Source organism: Poecilia reticulata, chromosome 3 (genome assembly GCF_904066995.2).
Source record: "Poecilia reticulata chromosome 3, P_reticulata-male-v2, whole genome shotgun sequence".
Lineage (NCBI taxonomy): Eukaryota > Metazoa > Chordata > Actinopteri > Cyprinodontiformes > Poeciliidae > Poecilia > Poecilia reticulata.
The window spans coordinates 36,130,691-36,150,174 of NC_088832.1; the positions used below are offsets into that span (position 1 = coordinate 36,130,691).

General features: G+C 50.9%; 2 protein-coding genes across 6 annotated transcripts in view; one reads left to right on the top strand and one right to left on the bottom strand.

The window, feature by feature from the left end:
* Positions 1 to 1,643: 1,643 nt before the first annotated feature.
* On the bottom strand, positions 1,644 to 18,787 carry LOC103460123 (uncharacterized). 5 transcript variants are annotated; one of them, XM_081605672.1, is made up of 7 exons: positions 18,214 to 18,780; positions 16,612 to 16,751; positions 3,974 to 4,034; positions 3,836 to 3,896; positions 3,677 to 3,754; positions 2,335 to 2,409; positions 1,644 to 2,257 (listed from the first exon to the last, which is right to left on the bottom strand). In XM_081605672.1, exons 1-7 carry the CDS (start codon positions 18,256 to 18,258, stop codon positions 1,971 to 1,973), a joined length of 747 nt encoding a protein of 248 aa, XP_081461798.1. In that variant the 5' UTR covers positions 18,259 to 18,780; the 3' UTR covers positions 1,644 to 1,970. The 5 variants fall into 5 exon arrangements, with proteins under 5 accessions (XP_081461798.1, XP_081461799.1, XP_081461801.1 ...); XM_081605673.1 differs by having other exon boundaries at positions 16,612 to 17,221; positions 18,214 to 18,779; XM_081605675.1 differs by lacking the exon at positions 18,214 to 18,780 and adding an exon at positions 17,055 to 18,207.
* il17a/f1 (interleukin 17a/f1) overlaps positions 3,683 to 19,484 on the top strand; it is a 39,399-nt gene continuing 23,597 nt past the window's right edge. The window contains exons 1-2 of the mRNA XM_081605678.1: positions 3,683 to 3,769; positions 3,891 to 4,108. The gene's annotated coding sequence lies outside the window, so the exon portion shown is untranslated. The remainder of the gene's footprint in view (positions 3,770 to 3,890; positions 4,109 to 19,484) is intronic.

Sequence of the window (19,484 nt, forward strand, 5' to 3'; positions counted from 1 at the left end):
AACCAGAGTTACAGTCACCGTCCGGCGCTGGTCCACTGAGCTCCTGATGGACGGAACCAGGAGAGGCAAAGAGTTCAGCTTCTACTCTCCTCTGCTGGCAGTCATATGTGAACAGACTGAACCAGATTAAACTGAACCAGATTAAACTGAACCAGATTGCAGTCACACATAAACATGGTTATGTGAGCTGCAGCATGTCCATGTAAGCAGTTAAAAGAGAGGAAAATCCAGAATCCATAACAATTATTTTTATTATTATTGACGTAGTTCATTGTTTGTGCTCAGGCTGGAGGTCGCAGGTCATGTGCATCTCTGTGTTTCTGGACTTCATGTGGTTTATTTTGGCCGCTGCCCTTGGGCCAGGCGGCAGGACGGTTCTGGGTTTGAATCCCTGCTGACATTTTGTTTCTTCACCAGGACTGACCACAGACCGGACCAAAACCAGGACCAAACCCAGAACCCGGACCTGGAGTCAGACCTGCAGCTGTGGATGGACGCGCTCGCTGCCTCGACTTGAGCTGACCTCTGGCTGACCTCTGAATCAGCAGGAAGTGACTCACAGGGTGGCGACCCGGTGCCGACCCGTTCTGCAGAGCTTGGTTGCATCACTGATCTGGAACCAGAACCAGAACCTGTTGGCCGTACCGAGAGCCGAGGTTTGGAATTCACTCTTTATATTGTTGTTATTTTATGATTTTATAGATTATTATAGAAAATTTTAATGTATGTTTTTGATATTGAACTATTTCTTAACCTGCAGATCAAACAAATGAGGATTTTTTATGACGATCGTCGTAAATATGTTATAGAATATAATTATAGATCCGTTTAAAAATGATTTTTGTAAAACAATGAAAGCATAAAACATCCAGCAGAGCATTCAGGCTTATTCATTTTATTTTCACATTTTTATTCTCTGGCATCCAAAACAGAGAAAATAGCAATAAAATGTCAGCAGCAGGTCAGGATAAATATATTTATTGATGAGCGATTAGTAACAAAACTAATCAGATTAATAAAAAACGGAAAAGATGAAGTTTAAAAACATTTTCCAGTTAATCTTTGACCCAGACTTCCAGGAAAATCAAACATTTAGGAAATAAACTATTTTATTCTGATGTGTTTGAGTGAAAATAGAGTGAATATGATGTGTGGCTGTGCAGCGCCCCCTGTGGGCCATCCACGGAAATCCGCTCAGTTTCATTCAGTCTCTATGAAATATGGAAACTTTTTATGATGAATTTAAATCCTTGTTTCCGGATTTCCGGTTTCATCAACATGTTTCTGTTCCTGATTCACTGGGAGGAAAAATGATAATATTTCACCAGAAACTAAAATCTGCTACACAGAATTTACCCTAATAATCGATAATCAAGATGAAATATATTGAATCAATACCCTAATCTGGAACTTCAGAGAGAAATGAAAAACTTTAACATTTGTAATGCTGATTCTAAATCGTTACTAATGTTTGAGAATATTATTTTTGGTTTTCATGGAAAGAATATGACGACAGGCAGAAGACTTTCAAATAATTATCATATTTCTCATATTTCGTATTTCATCACCTTCACTTTTTTTTCAGTTTTAAGGAACTAGAACTATATTTATCCAATTTGAAGACAAAAACCAAACACTGAACACGTGTCAATCTGAACCACTGTGTTCAGAAACGTTAAACTTTATTTCAGTTCCTGGTCCTGCAGCGCCCCCTTCTGGATGGACATGAAGCGAGCAGCAGAAATCAGCTGATCAGAACCGGTTTGGGTCGGAACACAACGGACCAATCAGAAGTCTCAGAAGTTTCATGAAGGATGGTTTCCAAAGGTCAGCGTTTCCATGGTAACAGACGGTTTCAAATCCTCGGCAGTCATCATCATCATCATCATCATCATCATCATCATCATCATCATCATCATCATCATCACCCTCTGTGCACCTCGCTGCCACAGCGCCCCCTGGTGTTGGGGTTATTCTGCTCCCACCTCCCATGTCTCCCGGTCAGGCGGCGGAGGGAAGCGCTGCTCCTCAGGCTCCTCCCCCCGCGGTGGCCCCGCCCCCTCAGGTGTGGGAACAGGTGAGTTGGCCAAGCGGAGCTTCTTGCTGACTCGAGCGTAAACCGCGTTCCTGTCGTCGGACTGAGTGACGTAATGAAGCTGCGTTGACAGCCGATTGGCTGACGGTCCCAGCGCCTCGCCGCCGTTTCCTCGCCCATCTGTGACGTGGTCGGAGGTTTGAGGGGCGGAGCCATTCAGGTCTAAGGGTAAAAAAACACTGACGTCATTAAAAACCGAGTCTTTCCTTTACTCCGCCCTGTCAGGCTCTCAGCCCCACCTCTGCTCTCTGGCGCCACCAGGTGGCTCCTCCAGGGAGGGACTCCGGCTGAGGTTCCCTCTGAGGGCTTTCGGTCTGAAAACAGGCATCATGGGAAATGTAGTCAGGTGTTTTAAACCGGTTTGTCTTGTGATGAATCTAACAGATGATGAAGCAGCTGCAGGCGTGAAACGAGCCAAATGTGAACATTAAATATTAACAATATGAGTGAAGCTGCTGCTGAGCTGCTGGTCTCCGTCAGTCGGACCTGGACCACAAATCCTTCCTCCCAACAAACCACAGCTTCTATCATTCTGCTCATAGCTGCGGTTTTTCACTGTTATTGTTGTTTTTATGCACATATATACACATGCTGCACATTTTACTTTTCTAAATCATCCCACAATCTGAGGACAGCATCCTAAATGCTGTATAATATCATTTTAATTTCTCATGTTGTTAAATCGGCCCGATGCAGAGAACCGTCAGTAAAGTTACAATCAAATATTCAATTCAGTTATTTAGCCAAAAAAAAGCAACAAAAAAACAATCAGGATTCATTATTTTTTCACATTTATTCACTTATAAATGTCACATTTAAACCAAATATTTAGTTAGTTTTCTCCAGCTAAGCTAAACCTTCAGCTTTTAAACCTTAATATTTACTGCTGTTCATTTTTGACTGTAACTTTTCTAACTGGATCCTTCAGCTTTTTATTACTATTGTTTTTATTTTTCTACCTTTGTGTGAATCTGCTGGTCGTTTCCAAATGTGTGGGAGAAAAAATGTCTTCATTACATTTCCTGTTGTAGTTTCTCTACAGCAGGGGTGTCAAACTCCAGTCCTCTGCTGTCCTGCAACTTTTAGAAGTGCCTCTGCTGCACCACACCTGAATAGAATAATTAGGTCATTAGCAAGGCTCTGGAGAACTGAGGAGGTAATTAAGCCATTTGATTCAGGTGTTTTGTACCTGTGGCACATCTAAAAACTGCAGGACAGCGGCCCTTCAGGACTGGAGTTTGACACCCCTGCTCTACAGAGAGCAGCGTTTTCAGGCCGTTGTTCTCTAACGGACATAAATGTTTAATGCAGGTGAAGTCAAACTGATTCCACCAGTAAATATTTCTAGAAATGGATCAAACTGAGTTTGGTCCATTTATTGGTTCTGCTGCTCGGCTCTCTGGGGAATCTGACATCATTTGACATGCAAATATTTCGTCTGTCCATGAATTTAAATGAGCAGAAGGTTTTACTGAGAGCTGCAGAGGGAGTCGGATATTTTAATGAGTTATTTTTGGAAACATGTTCTGGTTCTGGTTTCTCGTCCTGCTCAGCCTGTTTGACCCACAGAACCAGCCTGACCTGGGCGGCTCTGCAGCTCCCCCTGTTGGCCTTCGGAGGAACTGACCGGCTCCGCTGGATCTCCTCCAGGACGAAACTCTGCGACAGAAAAAGGTCCAAACTGAAACAGGACCGGATTCCCCGGGTTCTGCAGAACCTTCTCCGGATCAGACGGCTCACCTCTCTCGTCCTTCTGGATCTCTCCAATCATCGGGTTCTCCTTCACTTCCTCCAGCTTCACCTGCAGACCGGGTCACACATCGGTTAGTCGGTTCTGGCCGGAGTTCTGCAGCCGATCGGCGGTTCGGCGGATCTTACCACTCGGATGAGAGCCGACGGCGGTTTCTCTGTCTTTGAATCCTGGAGCTCAAACGAGTTTCTGAAACCCAAACAGATGGTCACCTGATCTGACGTCATGGATGGACATTTTCTGGTTCTGGTGCCAGATTTCAGGTAAAGGTTCTGATCCATTATGGCGGGCCGTTTGTAAAGTTATACTGTCACAAATTAACAGCAATAATTTGAGTCATTTAGTTTGTCATAAGAGGAAAAACGGAGGTAAAGTTATTATTTTCACCATGTCATTTATAAATGCCACATTTTAAACCCATCAAATCACCGCAGACGTTTACAGGCAGCAGGGGTCAATATGGACCAGTTAATATTCTCCTTCCGAAGTAAGGATGCAGCTTAGGATGCAGTTTAGGATGCAGCTTAGGATGCTGCTTAGGATGCAGCTTAGGATGCAGCTTAGGATGCAGCTTAGGATGCAGCTTAGGATGCAGCTTAGGATGCAGCTTAGGATGCAGCTTAGGATGCAGCTTAGGATGCAGCTTAGGATGCTGCTTAGGATGCAGCTTAGGATGCAGCTTAGGATGCAGCTTAGGATGCAGCTTAGGATGCAGCTTAGGATGCAGCTTAGGATGCAGCTTAGGATGCAGCTTAGGATGCAGCTTAGGATGCAGCTTAGGATGCAGCTTAGGATGCTTAGGATGCAGCTTAGGATGCAGCTTAGGATGCAGCTTAGGATGCAGCTTAGGATGCAGTTTAGGGTGCAGCTTAGGATGCAGCTCAGGATGCATCTTAGGATGCATTTTAGGATGCAGTTTAGGATGCAGCTTAGGATGCAGCTTAGGATGCAGTTTAGGAGGCAGTTTAGGATGCATCTTAGGATGCAGCTTAGGATGCATCTTAGGATGCAGTTTAGGAGGCAGTTTAGGATGCAGCTTAGGATGCAGCTTAGGATGCAGCTTAGGATGCAGCTTAGGATGCAGCTTAGGATGCTGCGGATGCCCCGATGGAGTAGATCCAGTCAGATGTTTGTGAACCACCCTGAGCTGCTGGGCTTGGAAACATTCTGATCAGATGTTTGTGTAGATTAACAGATTCTGCTAACGGCATCATTCAGACTTTGACCTGTTCAAAGCTCAGTGAGGTTCAGGTCCAGTTTGCTGAATCACTGGTTCTGTCAGTGATTATTTCATTATATAGTTTTATTTTTTCTTTCTTTTTATTGTTCTTGTTCTGTTTATGGACCATGATTGTGTCTAAATAAAGAGGATTGATGATGATAAACTAAATATTTAGTTAGCAAGTTTACTAAATATATAACTGGAAAAAAATAAACATATATTAATGACAGGCTAAACGACATACATTATTGGTGTTTGTGTAACAATATAAACGTTTATCATTTATATCACTGCTGTGAGCTGCATCTGACAGCAGTGCAGACTGTCTGCGTCTGTCTGCATCTGTCTGCGTCTCACTGCGTCTGTCTGCATCTGTCTGCAACTGTCTGCGTCTCACTGCGTCTGTCTGCATCTGTCTGCATCTGTCTGCGTCTCACTGCGTCTGTCTGCGTCTGTCTGCATCTGTCTGCGTCTCACTGCGTCTCACTGCATCTGTCTGCGTCTCACTGCGTCTGTCTGCGTCTGTCTGCATCTGTCTGCGTCTCACTGCATCTGTCTGCATGTCTGCGTCTCACTGCATCTGTCTGCATTTGTCTGCATCTGTCTGCGTCTCACTGCGTCTGTCTGCATCTGTCTGCGTCTCACTGCGTCTGTCTGCATCTGTCTGCGTCTTACTGCGTCTGTCTGCGTCTCACTGCGTCTGTCTGCATCTGTCTGCGTCTCACTGCATCTGTCTGCGTCTCACTGCATCTGTCTGCATCTGTCTGCGTCTCACTGCATCTGTCTGCATCTGTCTGCGTCTCACTGCATTTGTCTGCATCTGTCTGCGTCTCACTGCGTCTGTCTGCATCTGTCTGCATCTATCTGCATCTGTCTGTGTCTCACTGCGTCTGTCTGCATTTGTCTGCATCTGTCTGCGTCTCACTGCGTCTGTCTGCATCTGTCTGCGTCTCACTGCGTCTGTCTGCATCTGTCTGCGTCTCACTGCGTCAGTCTGCATCTATCTGCATCTGTCTGCGTCTCACTGCGTCTGTCTGCATCTATCTGCATCTCACTGCGTCTGTCTGCATCTATCTGCATCTGTCTGCGTCTGTCTGCATCTGTCTGCAACTGTCTGCGTCTCACTGCGTCTGTCTGCATCTGTCTGCAACTGTCTGCGTCTCACTGCGTCTGTCTGCGTCTGTCTGCATCTGTCTGCGTCTCACTGCGTCTCACTGCATCTGTCTGCGTCTCACTGCGTCTGTCTGCGTCTGTCTGCATCTGTCTGCGTCTCACTGCATCTGTCTGCATGTCTGCGTCTCACTGCATCTGTCTGCATTTGTCTGCATCTGTCTGCGTCTCACTGCGTCTGTCTGCATCTGTCTGCGTCTCACTGCGTCTGTCTGCATCTGTCTGCGTCTCACTGCGTCTGTCTGCATCTGTCTGCGTCTCACTGCATCAGTCTGCATCTATCTGCATCTGTCTGCGTCTCACTGCGTCTGTCTGCATCTATCTGCATCTCACTGCGTCTCACTGCGTCTGTCTGCATCTGTCTGCAACTGTCTGCGTCTCACTGCGTCTGTCTGCGTCTGTCTGCATCTGTCTGCGTCTCACTGCGTCTCACTGCATCTGTCTGCGTCTCACTGCGTCTGTCTGCGTCTGTCTGCATCTGTCTGCGTCTCACTGCATCTGTCTGCATGTCTGCGTCTCACTGCATCTGTCTGCATTTGTCTGCATCTGTCTGCGTCTCACTGCGTCTGTCTGCATCTGTCTGCGTCTCACTGCGTCTGTCTGCATCTGTCTGCGTCTCACTGCGTCTGTCTGCATCTGTCTGCGTCTCACTGCGTCTGTCTGCATCTATCTGCATCTGTCTGCGTCTCACTGCGTCTGTCTGCATCTGTCTGCAACTGTCTGCGTCTCACTGCGTCTGTCTGCATCTATCTGCATCTGTCTGCGTCTCACTGCGTCTGTCTGCGTCTGTCTGCAACTGTCTGCGTCTCACTGCGTCTGTCTGCGTCTGTCTGCATCTGTCTGCGTCTCACTGCGTCTGTCTGCATCTGTCTGCGTCTCACTGCGTCTGTCTGCGTCTGTCTGCATCTGTCTGCGTCTCAGTGCGTCTGTCTGCATCTGTCTGCAACTGTCTGCGTCTCACTGCGTCTGTCTGCATCTGTCTGCAACTGTCTGCGTCTCACTGCGTCTGTCTGCGTCTGTCTGCATCTGTCTGCGTCTCACTGCGTCTCACTGCATCTGTCTGCGTCTCACTGCGTCTGTCTGCGTCTGTCTGCATCTGTCTGCGTCTCACTGCATCTGTCTGCATGTCTGCGTCTCACTGCATCTGTCTGCATTTGTCTGCATCTGTCTGCGTCTCACTGCGTCTGTCTGCGTCTCACTGCGTCTGTCTGCATCTGTCTGCGTCTCACTGCGTCTGTCTGCATCTGTCTGCGTCTCACTGCGTCTGTCTGCGTCTCACTGCGTCTGTCTGCATCTGTCTGCGTCTCACTGCATCTGTCTGCGTCTCACTGCATCTGTCTGCATCTGTCTGCGTCTCACTGCATCTGTCTGCATTTGTCTGCATCTGTCTGCGTCTCACTGCGTCTGTCTGCATCTGTCTGCATCTATCTGCATCTGTCTGTGTCTCACTGCGTCTGTCTGCGTCTGTCTGCATCTGTCTGCGTCTCACTGCGTCTCACTGCATATGTCTGCGTCTCACTGCGTCTGTCTGCGTCTGTCTGCATCTGTCTGCGTCTCACTGCATCTGTCTGCATGTCTGCGTCTCACTGCATCTGTCTGCATTTGTCTGCATCTGTCTGCGTCTCACTGCGTCTGTCTGCATCTGTCTGCGTCTCACTGCGTCTGTCTGCATCTGTCTGCGTCTCACTGCGTCTGTCTGCATCTGTCTGCGTCTCACTGCGTCTGTCTGCGTCTCACTGCGTCTGTCTGCATCTGTCTGCGTCTCACTGCATCTGTCTGCGTCTCACTGCGTCTGTCTGCGTCTCACTGCATCTGTCTGCGTCTCACTGCGTCTGTCTGCGTCTCACTGCATCTGTCTGCGTCTCACTGCGTCTGTCTGCATCTGTCTGCATCTATCTGCATCTGTCTGTGTCTCACTGCGTCTGTCTGCGTCAGTCTGCATCTATCTGCATCTGTCTGCGTCTCACTGCGTCTGTCTGCATCTATCTGCATCTCACTGCGTCTGTCTGCATCTATCTGCATCTGTCTGCGTCTCACTGCGTCTGTCTGCATCTGTCTGCAACTGTCTGCGTCTCACTGCGTCTGTCTGCATCTGTCTGCAACTGTCTGCGTCTCACTGCGTCTGTCTGCGTCTGTCTGCATCTGTCTGCGTCTCACTGCTTCTCACTGCATCTGTCTGCGTCTCACTGCGTCTGTCTGCGTCTGTCTGCATCTGTCTGCGTCTCACTGCATCTGTCTGCATGTCTGCGTCTCACTGCATCTGTCTGCATTTGTCTGCATCTGTCTGCGTCTCACTGCGTCTGTCTGCATCTGTCTGCGTCTCACTGCGTCTGTCTGCATCTGTCTGCGTCTCACTGCGTCTGTCTGCATCTGTCTGCAACTGTCTGCGTCTCACTGCGTCTGTCTGCGTCTGTCTGTGTCTCACTGCGTCTGTCTGCATCTGTCTGCGTCTCACTGCGTCTGTCTGCATCTGTCTGCGTCTCACTGCGTCAGTCTGCATCTATCTGCATCTGTCTGCGTCTCACTGCGTCTGTCTGCATCTATCTGCATCTGTCTGCGTCTCACTGCGTCTGTCTGCATCTGTCTGCAACTGTCTGCGTCTCACTGCGTCTGTCTGCATGTCTGCAACTGTCTGCGTCTCACTGCGTCTGTCTGCGTCTGTCTGCATCTGTCTGCGTCTCACTGCGTCTCACTGCATCTGTCTGCGTCTCACTGCGTCTGTCTGCGTCTGTCTGCATCTGTCTGCGTCTCACTGCATCTGTCTGCATGTCTGCGTCTCACTGCATCTGTCTGCATTTGTCTGCATCTGTCTGCGTCTCACTGCGTCTGTCTGCATCTGTCTGCGTCTCACTGCGTCTGTCTGCATCTGTCTGCGTCTCACTGCGTCTGTCTGCATCTGTCTGCGTCTCACTGCGTCAGTCTGCATCTATCTGCATCTGTCTGCGTCTCACTGCGTCTGTCTGCATCTATCTGCATCTCACTGCGTCTGTCTGCATCTATCTGCATCTGTCTGCGTCTCACTGCGTCTGTCTGCATCTGTCTGCGTCTCACTGCGTCTGTCTGCGTCTGTCTGCATCTGTCTGCGTCTCACTGCGTCTGTCTGCATCTGTCTGCGTCTGTCTGCGTCTGTCTGCATCTGTCTGCGTCTCACTGCGTCTGTCTGCATCTGTCTGCGTCTCACTGCGTCTGTCTGCATCTGTCTGCATCTGTCTGCGTCTCACTGCGTCTATCTGCGTCTGTCTGCGTCTCACTGCGTCTGTCTGCGTCTCACTGCATCTGTCTGCATCTGTCTGCATCTGTCTGCGTCTCACTGCATCTGTCTGCATCTGTCTGCATCTGTCTGCGTCTCACTGCGTCTGTCTGCATCTATCTGCATCTGTCTGCGTCTCACTGCGTCTGTCTGCATCTGTCTGCGTCTGTCTGCGTCTGTCTGCATCTGTCTGCGTCTCACTGCGTCTGTCTGCATCTGTCTGCGTCTCAGTGCGTCTGTCTGCATCTGTCTGCATCTGTCTGCATCTGTCTGCGTCTCACTGCGTCTATCTGCGTCTGTCTGCGTCTCACTGCGTCTGTCTGCGTCTCACTGCATCTGTCTGCATCTGTCTGCATCTGTCTGCGTCTCACTGCATCTGTCTGCATCTGTCTGCATCTGTCTGCGTCTCACTGCGTCAGTCTGCATCTATCTGCATCTGTCTGCGTCTCACTGCGTCTGTCTGCATCTATCTGCATCTCACTGCGTCTGTCTGCATCTATCTGCATCTGTCTGCGTCTCACTGCGTCTGTCTGCATCTGTCTGCGTCTCACTGCGTCTGTCTGCGTCTGTCTGCATCTGTCTGCGTCTCACTGCGTCTGTCTGCATCTGTCTGCGTCTGTCTGCGTCTGTCTGCATCTGTCTGCGTCTCACTGCGTCTGTCTGCATCTGTCTGCGTCTCAGTGCGTCTGTCTGCATCTGTCTGCATCTGTCTGCATCTGTCTGCGTCTCACTGCGTCTATCTGCGTCTGTCTGCGTCTCACTGCGTCTGTCTGCGTCTCACTGCATCTGTCTGCATCTGTCTGCATCTGTCTGCGTCTCACTGCATCTGTCTGCATCTGTCTGCGTCTCACTGCGTCTGTCTGCATCTGTCTGCGTCTCACTGCATCTGTCTGCATCTGTCTGCGTCTCACTGCATCTGTCTGCATCTGTCTGCGTCTCACTGCATCTGTCTGCATCTGTCTGCGTCTCACTGCATTTGTCTGCATCTGTCTGCGTCTCACTGCGTCTGTCTGCATCTGTCTGCATCTATCTGCATCTGTCTGTGTCTCACTGCGTCTGTCTGCATTTGTCTGCATCTGTCTGCGTCTCACTGCGTCTGTCTGCATCTGTCTGCGTCTCACTGCGTCTGTCTGCATCTGTCTGCGTCTCACTGCGTCAGTCTGCATCTATCTGCATCTGTCTGCGTCTCACTGCGTCTGTCTGCATCTATCTGCATCTCACTGCGTCTGTCTGCATCTATCTGCATCTGTCTGCGTCTGTCTGCATCTGTCTGCATCTGTCTGCGTCTCACTGCGTCTGTCTGCATCTGTCTGCAACTGTCTGCGTCTCACTGCGTCTGTCTGCGTCTGTCTGCATCTGTCTGCGTCTCACTGCGTCTCACTGCATCTGTCTGCGTCTCACTGCCTCTGTCTGCGTCTGTCTGCGTCTCACTGCATCTGTCTGCATGTCTGCGTCTCACTGCATCTGTCTGCATTTGTCTGCATCTGTCTGCGTCTCACTGCGTCTGTCTGCATCTGTCTGCGTCTCACTGCGTCTGTCTGCATCTGTCTGCGTCTCACTGCGTCTGTCTGCATCTGTCTGCGTCTCACTGCATCAGTCTGCATCTATCTGCATCTGTCTGCGTCTCACTGCGTCTGTCTGCATCTATCTGCATCTCACTGCGTCTCACTGCGTCTGTCTGCATCTGTCTGCAACTGTCTGCGTCTCACTGCGTCTGTCTGCGTCTGTCTGCATCTGTCTGCGTCTCACTGCGTCTCACTGCATCTGTCTGCGTCTCACTGCGTCTGTCTGCGTCTGTCTGCATCTGTCTGCGTCTCACTGCATCTGTCTGCATGTCTGCGTCTCACTGCATCTGTCTGCATTTGTCTGCATCTGTCTGCGTCTCACTGCGTCTGTCTGCATCTGTCTGCGTCTCACTGCGTCTGTCTGCATCTGTCTGCGTCTCACTGCGTCTGTCTGCATCTGTCTGCGTCTCACTGCGTCTGTCTGCATCTATCTGCATCTGTCTGCGTCTCACTGCGTCTGTCTGCATCTGTCTGCAACTGTCTGCGTCTCACTGCGTCTGTCTGCATCTATCTGCATCTGTCTGCGTCTCACTGCGTCTGTCTGCGTCTGTCTGCAACTGTCTGCGTCTCACTGCGTCTGTCTGCGTCTGTCTGCATCTGTCTGCGTCTCACTGCGTCTGTCTGCATCTGTCTGCGTCTCACTGCGTCTGTCTGCATCTGTCTGCGTCTCACTGCGTCTGTCTGCGTCTGTCTGCATCTGTCTGCGTCTCAGTGCGTCTGTCTGCATCTGTCTGCAACTGTCTGCGTCTCACTGCGTCTGTCTGCATCTGTCTGCAACTGTCTGCGTCTCACTGCGTCTGTCTGCGTCTGTCTGCATCTGTCTGCGTCTCACTGCGTCTCACTGCATCTGTCTGCGTCTCACTGCGTCTGTCTGCGTCTGTCTGCATCTGTCTGCGTCTCACTGCATCTGTCTGCATGTCTGCGTCTCACTGCATCTGTCTGCATTTGTCTGCATCTGTCTGCGTCTCACTGCGTCTGTCTGCGTCTCACTGCGTCTGTCTGCATCTGTCTGCGTCTCACTGCGTCTGTCTGCATCTGTCTGCGTCTTACTGCGTCTGTCTGCGTCTCACTGCGTCTGTCTGCATCTGTCTGCGTCTCACTGCATCTGTCTGCGTCTCACTGCATCTGTCTGCATCTGTCTGCGTCTCACTGCATCTGTCTGCATTTGTCTGCATCTGTCTGCGTCTCACTGCGTCTGTCTGCATCTGTCTGCATCTATCTGCATCTGTCTGTGTCTCACTGCGTCTGTCTGCGTCTGTCTGCATCTGTCTGCGTCTCACTGCGTCTCACTGCATCTGTCTGCGTCTCACTGCGTCTGTCTGCGTCTGTCTGCATCTGTCTGCGTCTCACTGCATCTGTCTGCATGTCTGCGTCTCACTGCATCTGTCTGCATTTGTCTGCATCTGTCTGCGTCTCACTGCGTCTGTCTGCATCTGTCTGCGTCTCACTGCGTCTGTCTGCATCTGTCTGCGTCTCACTGCGTCTGTCTGCATCTGTCTGCGTCTTACGGCGTCTGTCTGCGTCTCACTGCGTCTGTCTGCATCTGTCTGCGTCTCACTGCATCTGTCTGCGTCTCACTGCATCTGTCTGCGTCTCACTGCATCTGTCTGCATCTGTCTGCGTCTCACTGCATCTGTCTGCATTTGTCTGCATCTGTCTGCGTCTCACTGCGTCTGTCTGCATCTGTCTGCATCTATCTGCATCTGTCTGTGTCTCACTGCGTCTGTCTGCGTCAGTCTGCATCTATCTGCATCTGTCTGCGTCTCACTGCGTCTGTCTGCATCTATCTGCATCTCACTGCGTCTGTCTGCATCTATCTGCATCTGTCTGCGTCTCACTGCGTCTGTCTGCATCTGTCTGCAACTGTCTGCGTCTCACTGCGTCTGTCTGCATCTGTCTGCAACTGTCTGCGTCTCACTGCGTCTGTCTGCGTCTGTCTGCATCTGTCTGCGTCTCACTGCGTCTCACTGCATCTGTCTGCGTCTCACTGCGTCTGTCTGCGTCTGTCTGCATCTGTCTGCGTCTCACTGCATCTGTCTGCATGTCTGCGTCTCACTGCATCTGTCTGCATTTGTCTGCATCTGTCTGCGTCTCACTGCGTCTGTCTGCATCTGTCTGCGTCTCACTGCGTCTGTCTGCATCTGTCTGCGTCTCACTGCGTCTGTCTGCATCTGTCTGCAACTGTCTGCGTCTCACTGCGTCTGTCTGCGTCTGTCTGTGTCTCACTGCGTCTGTCTGCATCTGTCTGCGTCTCACTGCGTCTGTCTGCATCTGTCTGCGTCTCACTGCGTCAGTCTGCATCTATCTGCATCTGTCTGCGTCTCACTGCGTCTGTCTGCATCTATCTGCATCTGTCTGCGTCTCACTGCGTCTGTCTGCATCTGTCTGCAACTGTCTGCGTCTCACTGCGTCTGTCTGCATGTCTGCAACTGTCTGCGTCTCACTGCGTCTGTCTGCGTCTGTCTGCATCTGTCTGCGTCTCACTGCGTCTCACTGCATCTGTCTGCGTCTCACTGCGTCTGTCTGCGTCTGTCTGCATCTGTCTGCGTCTCACTGCATCTGTCTGCATGTCTGCGTCTCACTGCATCTGTCTGCATTTGTCTGCATCTGTCTGCGTCTCACTGCGTCTGTCTGCATCTGTCTGCGTCTCACTGCGTCTGTCTGCATCTGTCTGCGTCTCACTGCGTCTGTCTGCATCTGTCTGCGTCTCACTGCGTCAGTCTGCATCTATCTGCATCTGTCTGCGTCTCACTGCGTCTGTCTGCATCTATCTGCATCTCACTGCGTCTGTCTGCATCTATCTGCATCTGTCTGCGTCTCACTGCGTCTGTCTGCATCTGTCTGCGTCTCACTGCGTCTGTCTGCGTCTGTCTGCATCTGTCTGCGTCTCACTGCGTCTGTCTGCATCTGTCTGCGTCTGTCTGCGTCTGTCTGCATCTGTCTGCGTCTCACTGCGTCTGTCTGCATCTGTCTGCGTCTCAGTGCGTCTGTCTGCATCTGTCTGCATCTGTCTGCATCTGTCTGCGTCTCACTGCGTCTATCTGCGTCTGTCTGCGTCTCACTGCGTCTGTCTGCGTCTCACTGCATCTGTCTGCATCTGTCTGCATCTGTCTGCGTCTCACTGCATCTGTCTGCATCTATCTGCATCTGTCTGCGTCTCACTGCGTCTGTCTGCATCTGTCTGCGTCTGTCTGCGTCTGTCTGCATCTGTCTGCGTCTCACTGCGTCTGTCTGCATCTGTCTGCGTCTCAGTGCGTCTGTCTGCATCTGTCTGCATCTGTCTGCATCTGTCTGCGTCTCACTGCGTCTATCTGCGTCTGTCTGCGTCTCACTGCGTCTGTCTGCGTCTCACTGCATCTGTCTGCATCTGTCTGCATCTGTCTGCGTCTCACTGCATCTGTCTGCATCTGTCTGCATCTGTCTGCGTCTCACTGCGTCAGTCTGCATCTATCTGCATCTGTCTGCGTCTCACTGCGTCTGTCTGCATCTATCTGCATCTCACTGCGTCTGTCTGCATCTATCTGCATCTGTCTGCGTCTCACTGCGTCTGTCTGCATCTGTCTGCGTCTCACTGCGTCTGTCTGCGTCTGTCTGCATCTGTCTGCGTCTCACTGCGTCTGTCTGCATCTGTCTGCGTCTGTCTGCGTCTGTCTGCATCTGTCTGCGTCTCACTGCGTCTGTCTGCATCTGTCTGCGTCTCAGTGCGTCTGTCTGCATCTGTCTGCATCTGTCTGCATCTGTCTGCGTCTCACTGCGTCTATCTGCGTCTGTCTGCGTCTCACTGCGTCTGTCTGCGTCTCACTGCATCTGTCTGCATCTGTCTGCGTCTCACTGCATCTGTCTGCATCTGTCTGCATCTGTCTGCGTCTCACTGCGTCTGTCTGCATCTGTCTGCGTCTCACTGCATCTGTCTGCATCTGTCTGCGTCTCACTGCATCTGTCTGCATCTGTCTGCGTCTCACTGCATCTGTCTGCATCTGTCTGCATCTGTCTGCGTCTCACTGCGTCTGTCTGCATCTGTCTGCATCTATCTGCATCTGTCTGTGTCTCACTGCGTCTGTCTGCGTCTGTCTGCATCTATCTGCATCTGTCTGCGTCTCACTGCGTCTGTCTGCATCTGTCTGCGTCTCACTGCGTCAGTCTGCATCTGTCTGCGTCTCACTGCGTCTGTCTGCATCTATCTGCATCTGTCTGCGTCTCACTGCGTCAGTCTGCATCTGTCTGCGTCTCACTGCGTCTGTCTGCATCTATCTGCATCTCACTGCGTCTGTCTGCATCTATCTGCATCTGTCTGCGTCTCACTGCGTCTGTCTGCATCTGTCTGCAACTGTCTGCGTCTCACTGCGTCTGTCTGCATCTGTCTGCAACTGTCTGCGTCTGTCTGCATCTGTCTGCGTCTCACTGCATCTGTCTGCGTCTCCCTGCGTCTGTCTGCGTCTGTCTGCATCTGTCTGCGTCTCACTGCATCTGTCTGCATGTCTGCGTCTCACTGCATCTGTCTGCATTTGTCTGCATCTGTCTGCGTCTCACTGCGTCTGTCTGCATCTGTCTGCGTCTCACTGCGTCTGTCTGCATCTGTCTGCGTCTCACTGCGTCTGTCTGCATCTGTCTGCGTCTCACTGCGTCAGTCTGCATCTATCTGCATCTGTCTGCGTCTCACTGCGTCTGTCTGCATCTATCTGCATCTCACTGCGTCTGTCTGCATCTATCTGCATCTGTCTGCGTCTCACTGCGTCTGTCTGCATCTGTCTGCATCTGTCTGCGTCTCACTGCGTCTGTCTGCGTCTGTCTGCATCTGTCTGCGTCTCACTGCGTCTGTCTGCATCTGTCTGCGTCTCACTGCGTCTGTCTGCGTCTGTCTGCATCTGTCTGCGTCTCAGTGCGTCTGTCTGCGTCTGTCTGCATCTGTCTGCGTCTCACTGCGTCTGTCTGCATCTGTCTGCGTCTCAGTGCGTCTGTCTGCATCTGTCTGCATCTGTCTGCATCTGTCTGCGTCTCACTGCGTCTATCTGCGTCTGTCTGCGTCTCACTGCGTCTGTCTGCGTCTCACTGCATCTGTCTGCATCTGTCTGCGTCTCACTGCATCTGTCTGCATCTGTCTGCGTCTCACTGCGTCTGTCTGCGTCTCACTGCGTCTGTCTGCATCTCACTGCGTCTGTCTGCATCTCACTGCATCTGTCTGCGTCTCACTGCGTCTGTCTGCGTCTCACTGCATCTGTCTGCGTCTCACTGCGTCTGTCTGCATCTGTCTGCGTCTCACTGCGTCTGTCTGCATCTGTCTGCGTCTGTCTGCATCTGTCTGCGTCTCACTGCGTCTGTCTGCGTCTGTCTGCGTCTCACTGCGTCTGTCTGCGTCTCACTGCGTCTGTCTGCGTCTCACTGCGTCTGTCTGCGTCTCACTGCGTCTGTCTGCGTCTGTCTGCGTCTCACTGCGTCTGTCTGCGTCTCACTGCGTCTGTCTGCGTCTGCGTCTCACTGCGTCTCACTGCGTCTCACTGCCTCTGTCTGCCTCTGACTGCGTCTGTCTCAGAGTGTTTGTGTTCGGGCTGCAGAGCTGACCTGTTGCAGTCGCTACACAGAGCAGTCAGGAAGATGGAGAAGAGGATGAGGAGGAGGAGGAGGAAGAGTCCTGGTGTCAGGAACCACAACCCGGTCGCGTCCGCTCCCACTGCCGCCATGGAGGATTCCTGGATCCGACCCTGGAATGAACCCAACAGGAACCAGGAAGACCAGCTGAGCACCAAGCTTTTCGATCAGAACCAGGAAGTTCTGTTCAGTGAGCACAGAACCAGAGATTACTTCTGGAGTGGTTCTGCACAGATACCAGAACCCGAAACATCCACTGGGCTTCAGTAAAGACCAGGTTCCAGAACCGTTGTGTCTTAAGGAGCGCCTCACCTGGATCACAGGTGAACCCAAGGTGGAGCAGTAAATATAGAAGCCTCAACCGGGTCCATCAGAACCATTTGGACCTTCTTTCGTAGATAACAGCAGAGACTCACCAGCCTGTGTTCTGACGCATTCAGCAGATTATTTAAAGATGTCGGCCATGTTGGAAATAATCAGGAGGTTCTGGAGAGAGACTGAATTGTAGCGTTTGAGTCGGGTTCTGCCCGGCAGAACTCTGATGGTTCTGGTTCCTGTGAGAGAAGAGCTGCAGCCCGACGGCCTGCAGCCGTAAATGAAAATGAGTTTGTTTCTGTTTCCTGCAGCATGCAAATCCTGGGCGAGGACGGGTCCGACCCGAATGACGCCTTTCAGGACAAACCGACAAAGACGGCTCTGTCAGAACCTTTAACGGGTCAGAACCTCCCACATCCTGATCAGACCTCTAACAGCTCATGTTTACATTGAGGAGGTACCGGTTGTGTTCAGGCCCGACTCGCTGTGTTTGACTTTCTGGGTGTTTCCCCCTCCAACGGTTCACTGGATCAGATGACAGGCAGAAGTTCTGCCCAACCGGCCCGATCAGAACCCAGAGAGTTCTGCCCAACCGGCCCGATCAGAACCCAGAGAGTTCTGCCCAACCGGCCAGAACCCAGAGAGTTCTGCCCAACCGGCCCAATCAGAACCCAGAGAGTTCTGCCCAACCGGCCCGATCAGAACCCAGAGAGACCAACACGCTCTGAACCGGGTTCCTCACAAAACCTCAAACCTGCAGGAGCAGCAACTGACGGACGAATCAAACAGGTTTTTAGAGAGAAACTGATGAAACTAATTTAAATAATAAATTAAACTTGATGCACTGATTGATAACTGGGATTATCTGGGATTATCTGGGATTATCTGGGATTATCTGGGATTATCTGGGATTAGCTGGGATTAGCTAACTGACCAACAACCCGACCGGAGACTAAAATCTTCTCTGAGATGGAAACAGATGAAGTGAAGATGAAGAATAAAACATCATCATCATCGTTGGTTTATTTTCAGATGAAGGTCGTTAGTTAACCTTCATCGCCTTCAACCAGCTGATCGACTGGAGATCAATCATCTATAATCACGTCCTCTGATCTCTGCGACCTTTGCCCTCTGTGATGTCAGAGAGAGAAGCTGGAAGGTTAGTTTTAAACGGATCAGACTAACTGGCCTCCAGTTCCAGTTAAACTGGTTTCTAATTTTGGCTGAACTGGTTCAGGAGAAGTTAAAGTCCAAACCAACCTGAGTTCTGGAAGTTCTGGTTCTGCTGGACTTCCTGCTCCACATTTACGGAGCGACTGAGAGCAAACATGCAGCTGATCATACCAAAACACACACACACACACACACACACACACACACACACACACACACACACACACACACACACACACACACACACACACACACTGTGGCTCTTCCTCCTCCTCTTCCTCACTGCAGAACCAATCAGCTGTTTGTTGATCATCTGAGTTTTACTGAGTCTGGAAACAGACCAGCTGCCTGGTTCTGTTCTGGCCCGGCTGCCTGGTTCTGTTCTGGCCCGGCTGCCTGGTTCTGTTCTGGCCCGGCTGCCTGGTTCTGTTCTGGCCCGGCTGCCTGGTTCTGTTCTGGCCCGGCTGCCTGGTTCTGTTCTGGCCCGGCTGCAGCCTCTATCAGCTGGCCGTGAGCGAACATCCTGGGGGCGTTTTGGGTTTGGTGGCGCCGCCCTGCAGCTGATAAGCTGCTGAAAGCGGAGCGTTATCTGCGGTTCCGCCCGAACCGCGTTCTGCTCCGTGTTCGGGCGGAACCGCGTTCTGCTCCGTGTTCGGGCGGAACCGCGTTCTGCTCCGTGTTCGGGCGGAACCGCGTTCTGCTCCGTGTTCGGGCGGAACCGCGCCGTTTTAACAAAAAATCAGCTTCATCTAATTATCTGTAATTATATTCCAGGTCTATAAAAATGAGTTTTGACTTTTCACAACAACATATTGACCACCCTGAATGATTAGTCAACATTTCTGCCTTCACATAATAATGAAGAATAATTCATAATATCTTACATTATATTTTGACAGATTATAATTAATTTCAAGATGGCGCCACCGGATTCGTCATCTGAAGGGTCAGACATCCGTGTGTACATTAAGATGTGACCAACATCCGTGTGACCAGTCAAAGCTACAGTTTTAGATATAAGAGTTGAAAAGTGAACGGGAGCTTCTCAAGAGGAGGAGCCAAGATGGCGGAGTGAGTAGACGCTCTCTACCGAGATCTGCACAGAAAATTCATAAAACGCGGTAAAACCCTGACTATATGAACACTAGCACTATTAATTCATTACAAGATAACGGACACAATAGTTATAACAGAATGCCGAACCCGAAAGGAGCGAAAAGAGGACTAGACACGTCCAAGTCCAGGCCTACATCTGAGACGGCTAACGAGGCTAGTGTAGCTAACGCTACAACCGGCAACGCGTTATTTGACAATTGCCACAACTACGCAGCTGCTCCCTTAACTTTGACATTGAATGA